The 19,465-nt window shown below is 38.5% G+C and overlaps 1 protein-coding gene across 8 annotated transcripts in view; it reads left to right on the forward strand.

Annotated features, from left to right (window-relative positions):
- LOC140526151 (H-2 class II histocompatibility antigen, E-S beta chain-like) overlaps window positions 1-19,465 on the forward strand; it is a 94,346-nt gene that overhangs the window by 26,491 nt on the left and 48,390 nt on the right. For 4 of the 8 annotated variants that reach the window (XM_072642122.1, XM_072642119.1, XM_072642125.1 and 1 more), the window contains exon 2: window positions 3,464-3,546. The exons of 3 other annotated variants lie outside the window; for them this stretch is intronic. In XM_072642122.1, the coding sequence (XP_072498223.1) occupies window positions 3,539-3,546 (8 nt within the window). In that variant the 5' untranslated portion in view covers window positions 3,464-3,538. Of the gene's footprint in view, window positions 1-3,463; window positions 3,547-4,560; window positions 4,659-19,465 lie in introns of all 8 variants that reach the window. One more of the 8 variants, XM_072642123.1, reaches the window with a different exon arrangement.

The raw sequence follows: 19,465 nt of genomic DNA on the forward strand, positions 1-19,465 counted from the left end.
ATGCAGTACATTCTGCCCACTCTGCCCCAGGAGCCTCTAGTGGTCCCAGCTCCAGCAGCATCTGCAGTTGTTGGGAGGGGGAAAGTCAACAGATTAGCCCCCATAACCACATTCCCTAAGCCTTGCCAAAAAGAATTCTCTGCTGCTGTTGCATAAATGTATTAGCTGTGTAATTGATGGCAAGTTATTTTATCTCAGTTTGCCCCATTTCCTGATTTGTAAAGGAAAAAAATAATAATTGTTATGGGCTCAGAATATATAATTATTGTAAAGTGCTTAACACAATAACTGGCATGTGCTAGACATGACATTATTATTTTTTTATAGTTTTATTTATTTTTAGATTTTGACATTCATTTCCACAAAATTTTGAGTTCTAATTTTTCTCCCCATCTTTACCCTCCCTGCACCCCATAACACCTTGCATTCTGATTACCCCTTCCCTCAATGTGCCCTCCCTTCTATGACACCCCACCCTTCCCTTATCCCCATCTTCTCTCTTTTCTTGTAGGACAAGATAGATTTCTTTACCCCAGTTTTCAACGTTCATTTCTAATACTTTGAATTTCAGTTTCTCTCCCTTACTTTCTCCCCACCCACCACCACTGAGAAGGCAAGCAATTCAATACAGGCTATATATGTGTTGTTTCACAAAAGACTTCCATAGTAGTCATGTTGTATAAGACTAACTCTGTTTCCTTCCATCCTTCCCTGTCCCCTATTTATTATATTCTCTCATTTGACCTTGACCCTTCCCAAAGGTGTTTACTTCTAATAACTGCCTTCTCCCATTTGCCCTCCCTTCTATCATCCCCCTCACCCCACTTGTCCCCTTCTCCCCTACTTTCCTATAGTGTAAGATAGATTTTCATGCCAAATTGAGTGAGCATGGTATTCCCTCATTAAGCTATATGTGAAGACAGTAAACTTCACTCTTCACCTCTCACCTCCCCCCTTTTCTCCTCCATTGAGAAAGATCTTTCTTATCTTTTTTATGAATGATAATTTGCCCCATTCCATTTTTCCCTTTCTCCTCCTAATATATTCCTCCTTCACCCTTTAATTTTATTTTTTATACATAATCCCTTCTGATTCAATTCAACTTATGTTCTCTGTCTATATGTTTATGTGTGTGTGGGTGTGCATGTGTGTGCATACTCCCTCCACCTACCCAAATATTGAGAAAAGTCCCAATACTTTTATACAAATATTATAATTTATACAAATATTATAATATAATACAAATATTATATTTCCTTGTCAGAATGTAGACTTCAGCTTTAAAGTCCATTATGATTTCTCCTTCCTGTTTACCTTTTCATGCTTCTCTTGATTATTACATTTGACAGTCAAATTTTCTCTTCAGTTCTGGTCTTTTCATCAAGAATGCTTGAAATCCTCTATATCACTGAATGACCATTTTTCCCCTGAAGTATTATACTCAGTTTTTCTGGGTAGGTGATTCTTGGTTTTAATCCCATTTCCTTTGATGTCTAGAATATCCTATGCCCAGTCCTGTGATCCCTTAATGTAGAAGCTGCCAGGTCCTGATTGTATTTCCACAATATTCAAATTGTTTCTTTCTAGCTGCTTCAAATATTTTCTCCTTGACCTGGGAACTCTAAAATTTGGTCACAATATTCCTAGTAGTTTCTCTTTTTGGATCTCTTTCTGGAGGTGATCGGTGGATTCTTTCAAGATTTATTTTATCCTCTGGTTCTAGAATATCAGTGCAATTTTGCTTGATAATTTTCATAAAAGACAATAACTAGGCTGTTTTTTTGATCATGGCTTTCAAGTACTCCCATAATTTTAAATTGTCTCTCCTGGCTTTATTTTTTAGGTCAGTTGTTTTTCCAATGAGATATTTCACATTATTTTCTATTTTTTCAATCCTTTGGTTTTGTTTTGTAACTTCTTGTTTTATTGTATAGTCATTAGCTTCCCTGAACTCCATTTTCATTTTTAAAGAACTATTTTCTTCAGTGACCTTTTGAACCTCCTTTCCCATTTGGCTAATTATGCTTTCTAAAACCTTCTTCTTATCATTGGCTTTTTGGATCTCTTTTTCCAATTGAGTTAGCCTATTTTTAAAAGTGTTATTTTCCTCAGCATTTTTTTGGGTTTCCTTTAGTAAGCTGCTGACTCACTTTTCAAGCTCTTCCATGGCCTGAGCCCATTGTATATTCACTTTGGAGGTACTCGATGCAGAAGCCTTGACTTCCTCTGACAGTATGCACTGTTCTTCTTCATCCAAAAGGATGGAAGATAGCAACCTTCTATGGTCTTATTTTTCCCCCCTTTTTCGGGGCATTTTCGCAGCCAGTTGCTTAGCTTCTGAATCCTTTGTCAAGAGGAGGGTCCTAGCGCTCCTTCTCACCCCAGGACCATGCTCAGGGCTGAGTTTCAGATCAGCTGCTTAATTCCCCCAGGAGCTTTAGGCCAAGTGCTTCACAAATGGATGCCTACTGCTGCTGCCACCCCTGCTACTGCCACCACTAATGCTGCCACCTCCTGGGGCCAGTGCTGGGGGTGGGGGGAGCATGCTCCCCTCTTGCCCAGTTGGGAATTTCCCCTCACTGATCTTTCAAGTTTTCTTTGGCACTTGTTGATTGAGGGATCTGAGACCCTACCTGCTGGGAATTCTGCCCCAGAGGCCAGTTCTGGTCCTGTTCCTTCCAGTGCGCATAGCCAGGACTGGGCTCCCTCCGCTGGGATAAGCTGTTCCTGTTGGCCTTCCAGGTTGCTTTTGACTGGAAATCTCTTTCATTCCGTCATTCTCTGACTTCTGCTGCTCTAAAATTTGTTGAGAGTCATTTTTTAGAGGTATTTTATGGGCTGTAGGGGAAGCACTATAGTATCTGCATCTTTCTACTCCACCATCTTGGTTCTGCCTCACAACATTATTATTATCCTTCTGGTTTAATCAAATTTTTTTTCTCAACTGATAACTTTAAGTTAGTTTTAAAATGACAAAGATAATGAGAACAATAATTTCTCTGTGTGATAATTTGGAAATGCAATTGATGCCATTTGAAGTTTCTTATGTTATTATTGTATTGCTAAAATTCTCATACTGTAAAATTTGTGAAACCATTTTGTGGCAGAAATGGTTTTAGACAATGTAACTACTAGTCTGGATTTTATCGCATATGAATGGGACTTTCAAAAGGATGTGATAAAAAGTAGTTTGAAAAGTGTTAAATATTTAATGAAGTATATTTAGTTACGAACAAATAATGATAATGATAATCATGATGATGATATTTAGTATAATAGCAAATTTCAATTTGAAAATCTTGGCTATCATGAAGGTATCCAGAATATATTTATTTTCTTAATTTGTAGTGATATATTTAAAAATAAAAGAAGGAAAATTTATTGAGTAATATTTTAAAGGTCTTTTAAACTTTGTTATTCTGATAATGCTAATTTAATTGGGTATGTTGTCTTTGGCTTATAGAAACTGAATTCCCTCTCTATCATAAACTGTCCTTTGACTAGAAGGAGGTAATTAGAGATTTTGTGATAACCAGTAATGCCATGGTAAGTAGGAATTTAGTTTGTTATAGTACTTTGTGGATTAATTTGTATTAAGCACATTTTAAACCAACTTAGTTTTGATAAATTATCGTTTTAAAGATTTATTTTTGTTTTAAGATGGAAAAGAGAGAGATCTATCATTTTAGTAGTTTGCAACTAATTTACTCCATAAAGATTTAATGATTATTCCTTTTAATGTCGGGATAATTTTTTGATTGTTTTTAAGAAAGGGAAGTTGTTTTAGGAAGAAATGCTTCCCAAAATTCTTTTGTGTGATTTTTAGGCCTACTAAACTTTCATTTGCAAGGTAATTTATGGTTAAATTACTGTAATGAGTTTTAAGTAGAAGGAATCTTTCTGTTTGATCTGAATTTGTAGTCATTCCATAACTTAAGCAAGTTAAATGAGTGTTTGTGTGTCATGTGTGTAAGATTAGTTTCCTGAAGAATCTCATTCTTTCAGCATAATGAGTATAATCAGAGGACAAGCAAGCTTTTGAAACAAGAATATAAGTCTATCAACTTGTGAGCTTAAAGTCAGAAACCACTTCAGTACAAACAGTATAAAACGTTATGTTAGTGAAGAATAGTAACTTATAAGCTACATCCTATGTTATCATAATGGGAAATCCAATTTTTCTTATTTCTGTTATTTAATCTGGAATTAAAACATGCAGAAATGTATGCAAATTAATCAAGTCTTGGCTTAAAGATTGTCCAATTGTTTGAAGGGATTCTGAGAGCAGTAGTATTTTTCTGTAATGAAATGTCTGATTATTGGAACACCCTATACAAAACTTATTGGGACTGTAGTTTATTATTGTTTTGATCTTTGATTACATGGATAGATGATAGATTTATCATGAAGTCAATAATAGAAAATGGTATGCCCTGAAGGCTGAGGACTGCAAAACTGGATGTCTGTGTCTGGGAAAAGATTTGGGGACAATCTTCAGCACTGTCTAAATATGATACTCCTGACTCTATTTCCAAGTTTTGCTAATTCTTTTCTAAAAAGGAAAATTCCCGACCTGGTTAACTTGAGCATTCTTTTAATGTCTTGCGACTACATGATTGCCTGTCAGATATAACTCATACCTGGAATCAAAATCAGAGGTAAGGAATTTTTTGCCTTCTGTCATGCTGTGACTTTGTTATAACTGTGTCTTAGTTGTTATTTTTTTGTAGCAAATTTGTATAATTGATCTTTGTATGTATTTATATATGCTGTGTGTTTCTTTGTTTGTGTGTGCATATGTGTGTATTATAGTCTCCTTTAGCTGGCATTTCTTTGAACTCATTCTCCAATAAACATGCAATATGCACCTGCTCTGAGGGAAATAAACAATAGCAGACAACCAATTTTTGTTTCTCCTCCTTAAGAATGAACTCTGTACAGTTGATACTTGATAATGTAGTTTTCCAGGATATATCTATATCTATATCTACATCCATATCTATATCTATATAGATGGATAGATAGATAAATGGATAGATGGATAGATCATGAAGTGAAGACATGCATTGCCAGAGTGATCTCACTGTATGGGAGGTTTCAGAGGAACATGTGGGTATCAGGCTGCCTACCAAACAGAAGGGCTCCAGAGCTGTTGGGATTACCTAATTGTTGTATGACTGTGAAACACAGACAGTATAACAGTGTCATGCCAGGAAATTGAATCACTTCCATTCTGAAGGTCACCAGCAAGATAAGGTACAGGACACTGAATCTCTTGAGTTGAATTGCCAAACATTCAAATTCTACTGCAGAGAGTGCAGCTCTGATGGGCTGGACATGTGGTTCAATACCAAGTACGTATATGCCTAAAAAGGTATTTTACAGAGAACTCACACAAAGGAAGCACTCACATGGAGGTCAGAAGAAGCAGTACAAGGACACTCAAAATCTCTCTGAAAACCTTTGGCATTGATTGTCACACATGGGAGACACTGACAGAGTACCACTCAGCATGTCATGCCCATGTCAAAGAAAGCACTGTGCTCTATGAGCAAAACACAATAGAAGTAGCTCAAAAGAAATGTGACATCCACAAATTTATTGACATCTGCATTCCAAATGTTCATACAGTCTGTTTGTGCCTGACTTGAGCTGGAGTGTTCTGAAGTTCCCTTGATCAGATCAGCCACAGACACACATATTGTACATTGTGACCCTGACATAGCAATATCGTCTTGGCCCTCCTCAAGAATGAAGGACAATAACTAACAACTAACTAATTTTAAACTTCTTAAACTTGCTCCAACTCTCTGGAGCACCACTTTTCTTGGTAAAAGTCAGAAAAGTGTATTGAGAGAGGGCCGCCACCAGAAGGCTGGTTACCAGATAACAACAGTTTTGGTCACAGCAATATACAAAGACGTTCCACTAAAGCATAGCAGGGTTGTAACCAACATCATTGCAATGAAGAAACTGCCAATATTTTGAAATATAAGATCCAGATAATTATTGTATTTGGAACTAGGACTAGGAATATAGCTCTTTGCTTTTATTAGGAGGCAGGGCTTTGTGAGTTTCACAATGTAGAGACAGGTGTTAAAACCAGTTATTGGACAGCATTTTCAAATTATGGCAGAATTGTTTTTGAAAAAGCTGAACTTTGGATAACTTTAATTACTTTAAAGAAATCTTTTCCCAATTATATAGGAGACAAACTATAAGGACGATTTGAGAACAAGTAGACGGATTAGATTCATATTTAGAGTATAAATTTTTTCCAAGACTAATTGAACCAGATCCTTCAGGATCCCAAAGAAGAATGATTTCAGAAACAAATGTTTCTACAAACCAGAATCACTGAAAGCAATTCACTGAACCAAATTAACTGAAATCAACTCACTGAGCCATTCAAAAAAATGTTTACATCAGTTCAAAGATTTCCTTGTTGGCAGTGGCAATAACATTTTGAAATAAATAACTGAGTCAGTAATCAGAAAGAATAAGATCCCCAGATGATTTCTGACCTATCCTCAATATGATGTTGAGGTATATGCTAGAGATGTGTTTTTGGAAATAGATATAATGATTCAGGGATCAATTTTAACCAGACCAGGAAGGGGACCTCTGATTAAATCATTGCACTATTTTTAACCAGATTGGAGCTACTGAGACATTTCTAAAACCTTTGACCAACTCTACCTGGCCATTTAGACTATTCTGAAGAGTCTAATTTTAGACCACCTGGTGATCACATTTGACTACTCTGGTCCTCAAAAACAATGACCACAACACAAAATTGTGTTCCTTGCTGATGTGCCTGCAAAAAATATGCATAAGAAATTTGGGCAAAAAAGAGGCATACAGAATAGGAGAAAAATGCTTTGTTCTACCTGTGAAGTTAGGTACTGCTACTGCTGAAATAAATCTACCACAATAAAAACAAAGACGTAAAAACCTAGATTTTATTATGCTTAAGGATAGGTTCAGGATGAAAATTTCCGCATCTTGCATTTACTTTGTGCTGTCTCAATTTTGGTTTGCTCAAAGACCACAGTACTCTTTCTGATGTGGGCATGCCATGCTGAGTGGTCCTGTGCCAGTATCTCCTGTGTTGCACAGTCAAATCCAAAGTTCTTTAGAGAGACTTTGAGGGTGTCCTTGTATCATTTCTTCTGGCCACCATGTGGTTGCCTGCCCCATGTGAGTTCTCCATAAAATGGTCTTTTAGGTAAGCATACATTTTGCCTTCAAACAATGTGGCCAGTCCATCAGAGTTGCGCTCTCTGAAGCATAGTTTGAATACTTGGCAATTCAGCTCAAGTAAGGACTTCAGCGTCTGGTACCTTACCCTCAGAATCTTCCTAAGACAAAATAAATGGAAGCTATTCAGTTTCCTGGCATGGCGCTGGTAGACTGTCTATGTTTCAGAAGCATGTAACAATGAGATCAGCACAACAGCTCTGTAGATTTTCAGTGTGGTGGTCACTCTAATACTTCTCTCCCAAACTTTTCTTCAGAGCCTCCCAAACACTGGGCTAGCTCTGGCAATGTGTGCATCAATCTCATTGTCAATGTGTACATCCTTGGAAAGTACACTACCAAGGTAAGTGAACTTATCCACAGCATTCAAAACTTCTCCATTTATTGTAACTGATGGGTTCACATATGAATGGGGTGGTGGTGGCTGATGGAGCCACCTGTGTTTTATTGGTGTTAATTACTAGGCCAAAATTGGCACAGGCAGCAGAGAATTGGTTCATACTTTGTTGCATCTCAGCTTCAGAGGCTGCATTGAGTGCACAATCAACTGCAAACAGAAAATCATGCACAACACTCCCTCCACTTTGGTCTTGGCTTGTAGCCTTTTCAAATTGAGGTACTTGCCATCAGTACAGTAGCTGACCTTGATGCTGTGTTCATCCTCATTGAAAGCGTTTGTCAACATGGCTGAAAACATTGTGCTAAAAAGCGTAGGCACAAGCACATAGTCCTCTTTCCCTCCACTGGTGACTGGGAAGGCACGAGAGCATTGTTCATTATTCAGGACCCAGGCAAAAATGCCCTCATGAAATTGATGTACAATATTGATGAACTTCTCCAGGCAACCAAATTTTGATGTAATTTTCCATAAGCCCTTAAGGCTAATAATGTCAAAGGCCTAGGTCAGATCTACAAACATTGTGTACAAACCTCTGTTCTGCTCCTGGCATTTCTCCTGGAGTTGTCAGGCAGCAAACACCATATGGACTCTTCCTTGGCCCTTTCTGAAGTCACACTTGCTGTCAGTTATATGATCATCTCACAGATGAAGGATCAGCCTATTAAGGAGGACTCTAGCAAGAATTTTGCCAACAATGACTAAGAGAGAGATCCCTCTGTGTTTGTCGCAGGATAATCTATTCTCTTTACTCTTATAAAGATGGGCAAAAGAGGCATCCTTGAAATCCTGGGGGATAACCTCCTCTTGCCATATAACCTGGAAAATTTTAGTCAGTTTTTGTATGAGCAATGGTCTCCCTACTTTGTAAATCTCACCTGGAATAGAATCAGCACCAGGTGCTTTGCCACATGAAAGGAGCCTAATGGCACTCAAAACCTCTTCTTCATTTGGAAGTTCAGCTAAGGAGGGATTAACTTCCACCTGAGGTAAATGGTCAATGGCCCCAGCATTGATTAATGATAGTCTGTTGAGAACACCATGGAAATATTCAGCCCATCCCTCCAGGATCATGTCCTTATCACTAATCCATGTGGCTCCATCAGCACTGGTAGTCATGATGCACCGTAGGATTTTGGTCCATAAATAGTTTTCAAGGAATCATAAAAGTGCTTTGGATTGTTACTATCAATGTAAAACTGAATTTCATCTGCCTTCTTACTGAGCCAGAAATCCTGTATCTCCCTAAATTTTGCATGTACTTTGCTTTTGATGGAATTAAATGCTGCCTTCTTAGAGGTGTATGAACTACCCTGCTGGTAAATCCTGTGGAGTTCTAGTTTTTAATTTAGCAACTTCTGAATTTCCCCATCATTTTCTTCAAACCAGTCTTGGAGCAAATGCAGTGGTGTACACCAGATCTCTGAAAGCTTCCCACTCCTTTCCTGCTCCACTGTTGTCAACTGTGTGTTGGCTCAACTTTCCCTCCAATTCAGTAACAAACTATTCAGGTTCAGAGAAGAATTCTAATTTGCTGACATTAATTCTTCTGGTAGTCATTTTGCTTGGGGGCGGCATTTTTAATGACTGTAACTATTTAGCTTGGAAAAGACATGTCTATGATCATTCCAACACTCTGCACCACACATTGCCTTTGTCACTCTCACATATTGTCTTTCTCTTCTCCTTACAATCACATAGTGTATTAGATGTCAATGTTTGCTGCGAGGGTGCATCCATAAAGTTTTATTGCATTTAGGTAAACAGAAACAGTGTTGGTGATGCGACGGTCATGCGATACACAAGTCTTCAGCAGAAAATGACCATTGCTGTTGCTGATTCCAACTCCATTCCTCCCTAGGACTTCCTGCCAAGTCTGGTAGTCTGGGCCTACTCTAGCATTTAAGTCACTGAGAATTATAAACTTGTCCTCTTTTGGCACATTGATCATAAGGCTCTCTAGGTCTTCATAAAATTTTTCTTTGACTTCAGCAGTGTTTGTCATGGTGGGAGCATAGGCACTGATGATGGTGGCATGGTGTTTTCCTGTGAGTGGCAACTGCATTGTCATAAGCTTGTCATTTGTTCCTTTTGACAGGCATATCAGCTTCCTGATTATATTAATTTTGATTGGAATACTAACACCAGCTTCTTGGAGCTCCCCTTCACTCTGCCCACTCCAGAAAAGGTGTATCCAGCTCCAACTTCAGTAAGCTGGCCTTCATTTGCCAATCTTGTTTCACTCAGGGCTGCAATTTAGATGTGATACCTGTTGAGTTCTATTGCAACAAGAGTAGCTTTTCTTTCAGGTTGACTGGTTTTTCTGTTGTCTATTAGTGTGTGCATGTTCCATGTGCTACGGTAAGTGGAATCATCTTTGCAGATGTTTTCGTACATTTTGTACATTGTTTTTTGTGTTTCGATTGCATAGTGGAATTCTCTGCCTGCCACGGTAATCAGGCCAGGGTGGGGTAAGCAGACAATGTTTAGGGCACCTTTTCTATCCCCCTTCCTCACACCAGGATGTGAGCAGTGCAATCCTTAAAAGGTTGCTCAAACACCTAGGGACGTACTGAGTTACACTGCTGCTTCCAGTGAGAAACGATTATATGACCTGGGCCATCTGTGTGCAGGGTTGTGACTATAGCCCCCAGTGTATCCACACCTGCTGTTTCATCATTTGCCCATCACCATAGGACTTTGAGGCATAATAGTGAAATGGTATGGGTGATGTCTTTTGATTCATGCATAAATTGGATTTAAAGTGAGGCAGAGTTGCACGAGGTTGTCAGTCTCACTCTCTCCTCCAGAGTCATCATAGTCCAGTGACAGTCCAGAGTCAAGATGGCTGGTGATGGTTCAGGATGCAGTGGAAGACTTTGGCATCTTCAGTGTCTAACCAAGCTCTAAGTTCTCCACATCTCCTGCTTGATCTGCCTTCTCGGTCATTGGAACAAATTTTTTTCATCCACCCATTCCACCACAGAAAGTTTTCACATGCTTGGGGTAGACATCCCCCTAACTCACCAATGGGTTTGACAATCCTTGGTTACCCTCAACTTGATTTAGCCTGTCTTTTGAAATGGTTTATCAGGTGCGGCCACTGCACATGCTGCAGTTGCTTGGAGCCACAGGTGAGAGTTAGGTGGAACAGGTGGACACCAAAGGTGGAAAGAGCCCCAAAAAGGACTTGGCAACCATCACACCAAAGGTACTGGTCCTCCCTGAACACACCCTACACCCCAGGTTTGCCACGCTGTAGTATGATTGGCAGTCAGGATGGAATTTTTGTCTTTTCTGCTTTCCACCCTCACAGGTAGTATGAAAAGGTACTGAAGGAAAGCACTGAGATTTAAATCCTAGGCAAACATTTGCCCAATGATGAATTGTGGGGAAAGAGGGGTTAAAAGGAGATGTAGCCTGAACTTCATTCAACTCACAAAACAGATCTTCTGGTTTGGGTGATTAGTGTTCTACCTCAACAGCTCTTTCTAGCTTTTTGCCCAAACTAGATCCTCTTCTCCATTGCCCCGCCCCCATCATTTCCTTGTTCATTTACCATCCTCAAAGAAATTTCAGTTCCTCTTGAATTCCCCTGCTTGAAATGACAAGTTCAGTGTCCATTCCATGCTCTTTGATGAAGTCAGAAGGGGAAAAAGGAAGACCCAAGCAGCACAGTGCCCTGCTTGGTTTCTATTATGTGGTCTCAGGGTAGAAGTTCAAAAGAACACCAATCTTTTTCTCTTGTAATTCTTTAGAGAAAATATTTTTCCCCAATTTTGTAAAAGGCAAGTCAAAGGCAAATTTTTGGTAATTATAAAAGATTGACCCATTACAGGTGTGGGGACTAGAAGTCCCTCCCTCTGTAAAGAAGGATCTTGGAGTAAACCTCAGAAAAGAAACATATGAGAAATGAGCTCCCAACCTGAGAAACATGCTCACCTTTAACAAAGAACAATACTTGTGAAATTAGGAAAGCTTTTGTTAATTTTTACATTCATTTCCCCGGAATGAACAGGTAGTTCCTATAGCAGAGCTATAATTATTCTGACCAATGCAAGTCCCTTTATACTGTCCAAATTGGAATCTCCTATCTTGCCACCTATTGGATAAATGAAGCCTCTTGAACACCTCACTTCATGTTCTCATCTCTGAGAGGCTTCCCCTCAAATAGCTTGTCAAGTCTACATACAAGTTTCTGACCTTTTACCTGATCATGCTAGATCACAACTCTGATTAGCTGCTATCACTCAAAGCTAGGAGGAGACCTGTGGAAACAAAATTCCTTCTTTTATTTCCTTCAAACAAAAGAACAAAAATAGCACCTGAAGTCTTCCCAATTCCCTAGGGTCAAGAGAATCGAGAGAATTTGGCATTAGCTTCCCAATAAGGCTTTACAAAGTGTGCCCAGGTCCATGGCCTAGAACATAATCAATGGACCAAGAATCTGAGAGGGTCAGGCTGAGTGAGAGACAGTCTCCTAATTTTCTGACCTAATGGTGATAGGGTAAAGACTCTGGGAACCTCCTTGAACTCTTCTTGAATCTTCCCATTTATCTGACTTTTCATACCCAAGTCTGTTACTCTTAATCTAGCCTGACTCTCCATTTTCCATTACCTCTGACTGATTCCCATCCTGGATTACATTCCACCCAAGCCCTCTATTGTGTGATACCTCCCAATTACCTCCAGCTGTTTCCCACCCTTGATTACATCACTAGTTATTCCAGTCCAATCAAGATCTTGCTTAGACACCTCCTCCCAGACTATTAGACTACCCCCAAACCCCTCTTACAGTCTTTCTGGATATAAACTCCATCTCGCCTTCATGAAGGTGGTCAGATTAAATCCAGATCTGATTCTGTCTAGGTGAGGTTCCATCTGGCCTCCTTGTAAATACAAGTGCCACAAATGGTTAGACTTCTTCAGAGTCAACTCAATGTGGTGAATCTTTAATAAACTTTGTTATTAATTGGCTGAAAGAAGTGTTGAGTTGAATTCATTCAACAGTACTCAGTGTGTCGGTACTTTGGGGTCCCAAGAACCCCATACCTCAGTAATATGGTTCCCTGACCTCAACATTGGAATCTGAGAGATCAGGCCCAAAAAATACCTCCAAGTTGCTTGGAGGGTGAGAAGTGGACAGGGAGAGGGTGAGCGTTATATACCTTCCAGTCTTGGCTGGGGAAGAGTGTGCTTAGCAGTTTACCAGTGTGAGGGAACAAAAATGTTGAAGTTTGGAGGGGCTGGGAACCCAGAAGAGTGTCACATGAATCCTGAACGAATCTGACCCAAGCATTCTTTCAGTTAAAGAAAAATACAGTTTATAAAAATATTAGGCAGACTCCTAAGGAATCTGAGCATTTATATTGATAATGCCAGTGGGCTAGATTGGATCTGAGCACTTTCATGGAAACAAGATGGATCTTGTATACAGAAAGACTGAGGGAGGAATTCGGGGTGTCTGGAGTAGGGAGGGGTTCTAGGGAGGGATTTGATGGGAGTGGTCAATAGCCTGGAGAATGGTATTAAAGGTGGAAAGTAGCTCAATAGAGATTTGGGCATAGCCACAATGACAGGTTTATAACCTCAGGTGAAAGTCAGATAGATCAAGTAGGGAGAATCAAGCAGAGTTCAAGGCATTCCTAGAGCCTATACCCCATCAACTTTAGCAGCAAAAAGGCATCTCTGATGGTTAGATCTTTCTCCCAGACTGAAAAGTCCCACAATTTCCTCAGGACAGTAGTCTATTGAATTGGATTTGAGAGAGATGATCATTAAACCTCATCTGTCACTGTCCCTGCTGTTCCAAAATATCAGCCCCTTCCACTGCTCTCAGGAGCCTCCAAAGTGATTCACATATTCAAACCAGTGGATCGATGTGAAATACTTTTGTCAACTAAAAGGAAATGAGCTCCACAGTACTGTCTCATTTCCCCATACTAAGACACAGATAGCATTTCATATCATTATGTGCCTTCAGTAATGGCCAGAGCCTGAATTAATTAATCAGAAGAAGAACCTGGACCTAACAGAATCTTTGTTTTCTGAAGTAAACTCAGAGAATACCTTTTCCTATGTCAACAAGGCCAGATGGAGCTGACTTAGCATACTTTACGAGACCCTTAAACTGAGAAGCTTTTCTTGAATAATGGGACTTTTTCTGCACCTTAATGTTTTGTGGACTTATACTATGTTATAGCATTATTAATGGTAAAGAAAAGCTAGATATCTTGGGTTGTAATTGCAACTGTCACTTTGTCAACTCTCTTATCTTATTGTGTTTACAACTTATTTAATTAAGAAAATTTCTTTCTCATGGAATAGTTAAACACATGTAGAAACCATAAATCTGAAGGACATAGACATCCTTGGTTTGTCTTAAAACAGATGTAAGCCGTGTCATTCCCATAACATTCAGCCAGAGGATTCTGTCTAGCTCATGTAACAGCTAGCTTTAAGGGAATAAACAATATGCATTTAGCCTGTTTGCCTTTTTTAACCAAACTTTGAAGTCAATAGTTACAATGCTGTAACTTGCATTGGAACTGATAGTTTGGGAGAGAATGGCTCCCCACCTTGCCAGTGCCAAAAAGCTTAAGTGCCTCAGGATTCATCTTTCCTGAAGTCTTAAACCTTGCAGGGGTCAGATCAGTCCTGCTATTCCCATCTTCCAAACGACTCCCACTATTTTGGTTGAAGTCTGCAAATTCCCTTTGAGCTAGTTTTGGGACAGGGATCAATTCCTGTTAAACCACTTTGCATTACTTAGGACTCCTTTGACTATTGATCTTAGGAAAATTAGTACAACTATTGCTCACAATAGTGTCAATTAACTAAAGAAATTCCTAAATTATGTTGGCCACAATAGGGCTCTTTTGGACCTGTCAAAGTTACTTTATCTTAAAACCAAATTAAGTTTAAAGGCCAACAAAACATGTAGCCAGGAGTGGAAATGTTTTCATCTTGAGCCTATTGGAATGGATGAGGAAGAACAAAAGGTAGGAACCTCTTTCCTTAAGGCTCCCAAAGCTGTTTCAGCTCCAGCCAGAGAACCTGCTTACTCCCTTTACCCCAAGGGCTCCAGCCTGTCTTTTCCTTTAACTCCCTCTGCCCTATTCCTCACCTCCTTCCTTCCCCAGCTTACCTTAAAGGCTTTGATCTGGGGAGGATGACTGCACCTTGCCATTATCTCCTCCCCTTCTCTTACCTACTCTAGCCCTGAGGAGGACAACTTCTTTCAGCCTTCATTGCTTCCTCCTCCTCCTTGCCCTTCCCCACTTTCCCCTAAGGGCTCTGGTCTTGAAGAGCATAGTTACAATCCACCTACAGACAAGAGACCTAAACCTATTCCCATGGGGCCTATGACTTAAAATAGTCTAAGGTATTAACTTTGGGGCTCCAAGGCTCTCTGCCTCCAACAACCATAGAAGTGTTCTGAGCAAATGTTTGCAGGATCCACTCTTACTCTGTCAGGTCTTGCAGCTTTGCAACCCCCTTTCCTTTGAATAATAACAGCCAATTCATGATGGGGATTTCTAACAAGCTTCTGATTCCCCCTCCTTTGATGTTCATTGTGAGCTCTGTTTGTATTTGTCCTGTAGTTAATTGTCAGTTTGTCTATCACCATGTGTCCCTATCATATGTGCTTTGAACAAGTCTGTTATCTTGTAAAATTCAAAATGCAGGCAGCCAGAGAATTATAAGGGCTGCAGCTAGGGAAATGAACAAGCAAAACTGTGAGACTTTTCCTAGTTTTTCCCATCTGGCCAACCTGGAATTACAGTGGAAAGATAGATCATTTTAACTAAAATTCTTTTAGCAAATTTTGTTTATTGTGAGGTTAATCCTTACAAAGTTTGGAACCTGATCTTTTGAAATCACTGGAAAAGAAACTCCTAAGAGTATAAGTGGCTCCAGGAGCTCACCTTCCTAAAACATCTCCTCCCACTCCCTCTCAGAGTTAAGAGAGTATTTCAAAACTGGAATTTTTAACAGCCACAGGGGCTCATGTTAACCTCGCTAATCCCAGATCTTACTATAGAGAAGAGAATGCAGGAGAAATGTAAGGCCAGCCATTCAAAAACTGCAAGTGAGTCTAATGGACTTGTGCCCTTGGTCACCTTCTAGCCCACCCTTCTAGGTAAAGCTTGGTAAATGTCATCTAGATTCTGTAATTTCTGCTCACCCTCTCCCAGCAGCTGCAAAGCACCTCAGGCTTAGTAAATTCTGCAGCTGTGGGGAAAGGGATAGGTGGATGGATCAGATCTGTGGTGAGCACTCCCTCAGCCCTGCCTCCCAAGAATTATTACCACTGGGGCACCAGCGTCTTTGCTCTTGGTAAACGTCACACTTCTCTGTTCTAATTGCAAAAAAAAAAAAAAAAATGTGTTTTATCTCAGTGTAACCCATTTTGTGATTTCTAAAGGGAAAAATAATTGTGGTTATTGTTAAGGGATCAAAACGATATAATGATTGTAAAATATTTAACATAATGACTAGCATATGTTACATACAATATCATTATTGTCTCTCTCTAATATAATTACTAGTTTTGAAGTGGTTTTAATTATCAAAAGTAATAAGATCAATGATTTCTGGAAACACAATTGATGCCATCTGAAGTTACTGCTGTGTTGTGAATTGGGCTTTTAAAAGGAAGTGATGAAATTAGATAATTTGATATTTACCATGATACAGATATTTCCATTTGAAATCTTGGTTATTATGAAAAATATTATGGCCATATAAATTTATAGTTTCCACATAATATGCAAAGTGATTTAAGATTCCTTTGACCTAAAGTTCTTATAAAACTCTGTGAAAAAGTTTCTGTGTTATAGAATTCCTTTTGAGCAAATGAGAATCCTTAAAAGAAAAAATTGTGGTATGATTTTCAAACCTGTTTCATGTAAGGATGTTTTTATATATGTTAATTTGAAGGTTTATGCACTATCTATGTGAAATGCCAAAATGTAATTTATTTCTAGGGATATATTTAAGGAAAATTTCTTATTGTGATAAGGCTAAATTAATTGTATATGTCCTTCTTGACTTATCCAAACGAAATCTCCTCTCCATTACAAAAACCTTTTTAACTAAGCAACTTTGTGATATGTAGAAATTCTGTAATAACTAAGTATTTAGTTTTGTTATCATGCTTTGTGAATCTGTGCTACTTTACACCAACATAGTTTAATGAATTCCAATTTTAGAGGTTTATATACTTTGCCCAACTTTATGCCCATTAATTTGACAATCTAAATGAGATAGAAGAGTATTTTAAAAAATGTAAATTTCCCAGATTAACAGAAGAGGAAGTTGAATACATAAGCAACCCCATCTCAGAAAAGGAAATTGAAGAAGCCATTAATGAACTACCTAGGAAAAATCTCCAGGGCCAGATGAATTTACAAGTGAATTCTATCAGACATTTAAAGAACAATTAATTCCAACACTATATAGATTATTTTTGAAAATTAGGGAAGAAGGAGTAGTCCCAAATTCTTTTTATGATACAGATATGGTTTTGATACCTAAACCAGGAAGAGACAAAACAGAGAAAGAAAATTATAGACCAATTTCTGTAATGAATATAGATGAAAAAATTTTATATAAGATTTTAGCAAAATGAATACAGCATCTTGTCATGAGAATAATACATTATGATCAGGTAGAATTCACACCAGGAATGCAAGGCTGGTTCAATATTAGGAAAACTATTAGCGTTATCGATCACATCAACAACAAAACTAACAAAAACCACAGGATTATCTCAATAGATGCAGTAAAAGCTATCCACAAAATACAACACTCATTCCTATTAAAAATGTTGGAGAACATAGGAATAAAGGGAAATTTCCATAAAATAATCAGCAGTATCTACCTAAAACCTTCAGCAAGCATTATATGCAATGGAGATAAGCTAGATGCATTTACAATAAGATCAGGGGTGAAACAAAGATGTCCATTATCACCACTATTATTCAATATGGTACTGGAAAAGTTAGCTGTAGCAATTGGACAACACAAAGAAATTGAAGGAATAAGAACAGGCAAAGAAGAAAGTAAGTTAGCACTCTTTGCAGGTGATACGATGATATACTGATAGAATCCCAGAAATTCAAGTAAAAAACTACTTGAAATAATAAACAACTTTGGCAAAGTTGCAGATTACAAAACAAACCCACAGAAATATTCTGCATTAGTATATATTAGTTACAAAGTTCAACAGCAAGAGATAGAAAGAGAAATCCCATTTAAAGCTAGGGTAGACACTATAAAATATTTGGGAGTTTACCTGCCAAAACAAACCCAGGAACTATATGAACACAATTACAAGACACTTTTTACACAAATAAAGTCAGATCTGAGTAAGTGGAAAAACATCAGTTGCTCATGGGGAGGCTAAGCCAATATAATAAAAATGACAATTCTACCTAAATTAATTTACTTATTTAGTACTATACCAATTAAACTATCAGATAATTATTTTCTAGAGCTGGATAAAATAATATCAAAATTCATCTGGAAGAACAAAGGTCCAGAGTATCAAAGGGACTAATGAAAAGAAATGCTAGGGAAGGTGGCCTAGCCCTAGCAGATCTCAAATTGTATTATAAAGCAGCAATTATCAAAACCACTCGGTACTGGCTAAGAAGCAGAAGGGTAGAGAAGTGGAATAGGCTGGGTACTCAAGATGCAATAGGCAAGGATTATAGCCATCTCCTGCTTCATAAACCCTAGGACCCCAGCTTCTGGGATAAGAACTCACTGTTTGACAAAAATTGCTGGGAAAACTGGATTACAGTGCAGTGGAAACTAGGCATAGACTCATTCCTGATACTGTACACAAGAATAAAGTTCAAATGGGTACACGATCTAGGTATAAAGATTGATACCAGAGACAAACTGGAGGAGCAAGGAATAGTGTATTTATCAGATTTATGGAGAAGGGAAGAATTTTTGACTGAAGAAAAGACAGAAAGCATTGTGAAGTACAAGATGGATAATTTTGATTACATTAAACTGAAAAGTTTTTGCACAAGCAAACCCAATTCAACCAAAATTCGGAGGGATGTAGTAAATTGGGATAGAATTTCTGCAGCTAATCGCAGGGAGAAAGGCCTCATTTCTAGAATACGTAGAGAACTGAGTCAAATATACAACAATACACATCATTCCCCAATTGATAAATGGTCAAAGGATATGAACAGGCAATTTTCAGAGGAAAAAATTAAAGATATCTATAATCATATGAAAAAATGCTCTAAATGACTTTTGATTAGAGAGATGCAAATCAAAACAACTCTGAGGTACCACGTCACACCTATTAGATTGGTTAACATGACAGAACAAGAAAATGATAAATGTAGGAGAGGATGTGGGAGAGTTGGAACACTAATTCATTTTTGGTGGATCTCTGAGCTCATCCAACCATGCTAGAGAGCAATTTGGAACTTTGCCCAAAGGGTTACAAAAATATGCATACCCTTTGACCCAGCAATATCGCTTCTAGGACTGTATCCCCAAGAGATCATAAAAATGGGAAAAGGTTCCACATGTACAAAAATATTTATAGCAGCACTCTTTGTAGTTCCCAAAAACTGGAAATCAAGGGGATGCCTATCAAGTGGGGAATGGATGAATAAATTATGGTATATGAATGTAATGGAGTACTATTGTGCCATAAGAAATGATGAACAAGAAGACTTCAGAGAGGCCTGGAAAGACTTATATGATGCGATGCTGAGTGAAAGGAGCAGAATCAGGAGAACTTTGTGCACAGCAATGACCATAGTGCGCGAG

Source organism: Notamacropus eugenii, chromosome 2 (genome assembly GCF_028372415.1).
Source record: "Notamacropus eugenii isolate mMacEug1 chromosome 2, mMacEug1.pri_v2, whole genome shotgun sequence".
NCBI lineage: Eukaryota > Metazoa > Chordata > Mammalia > Diprotodontia > Macropodidae > Notamacropus > Notamacropus eugenii.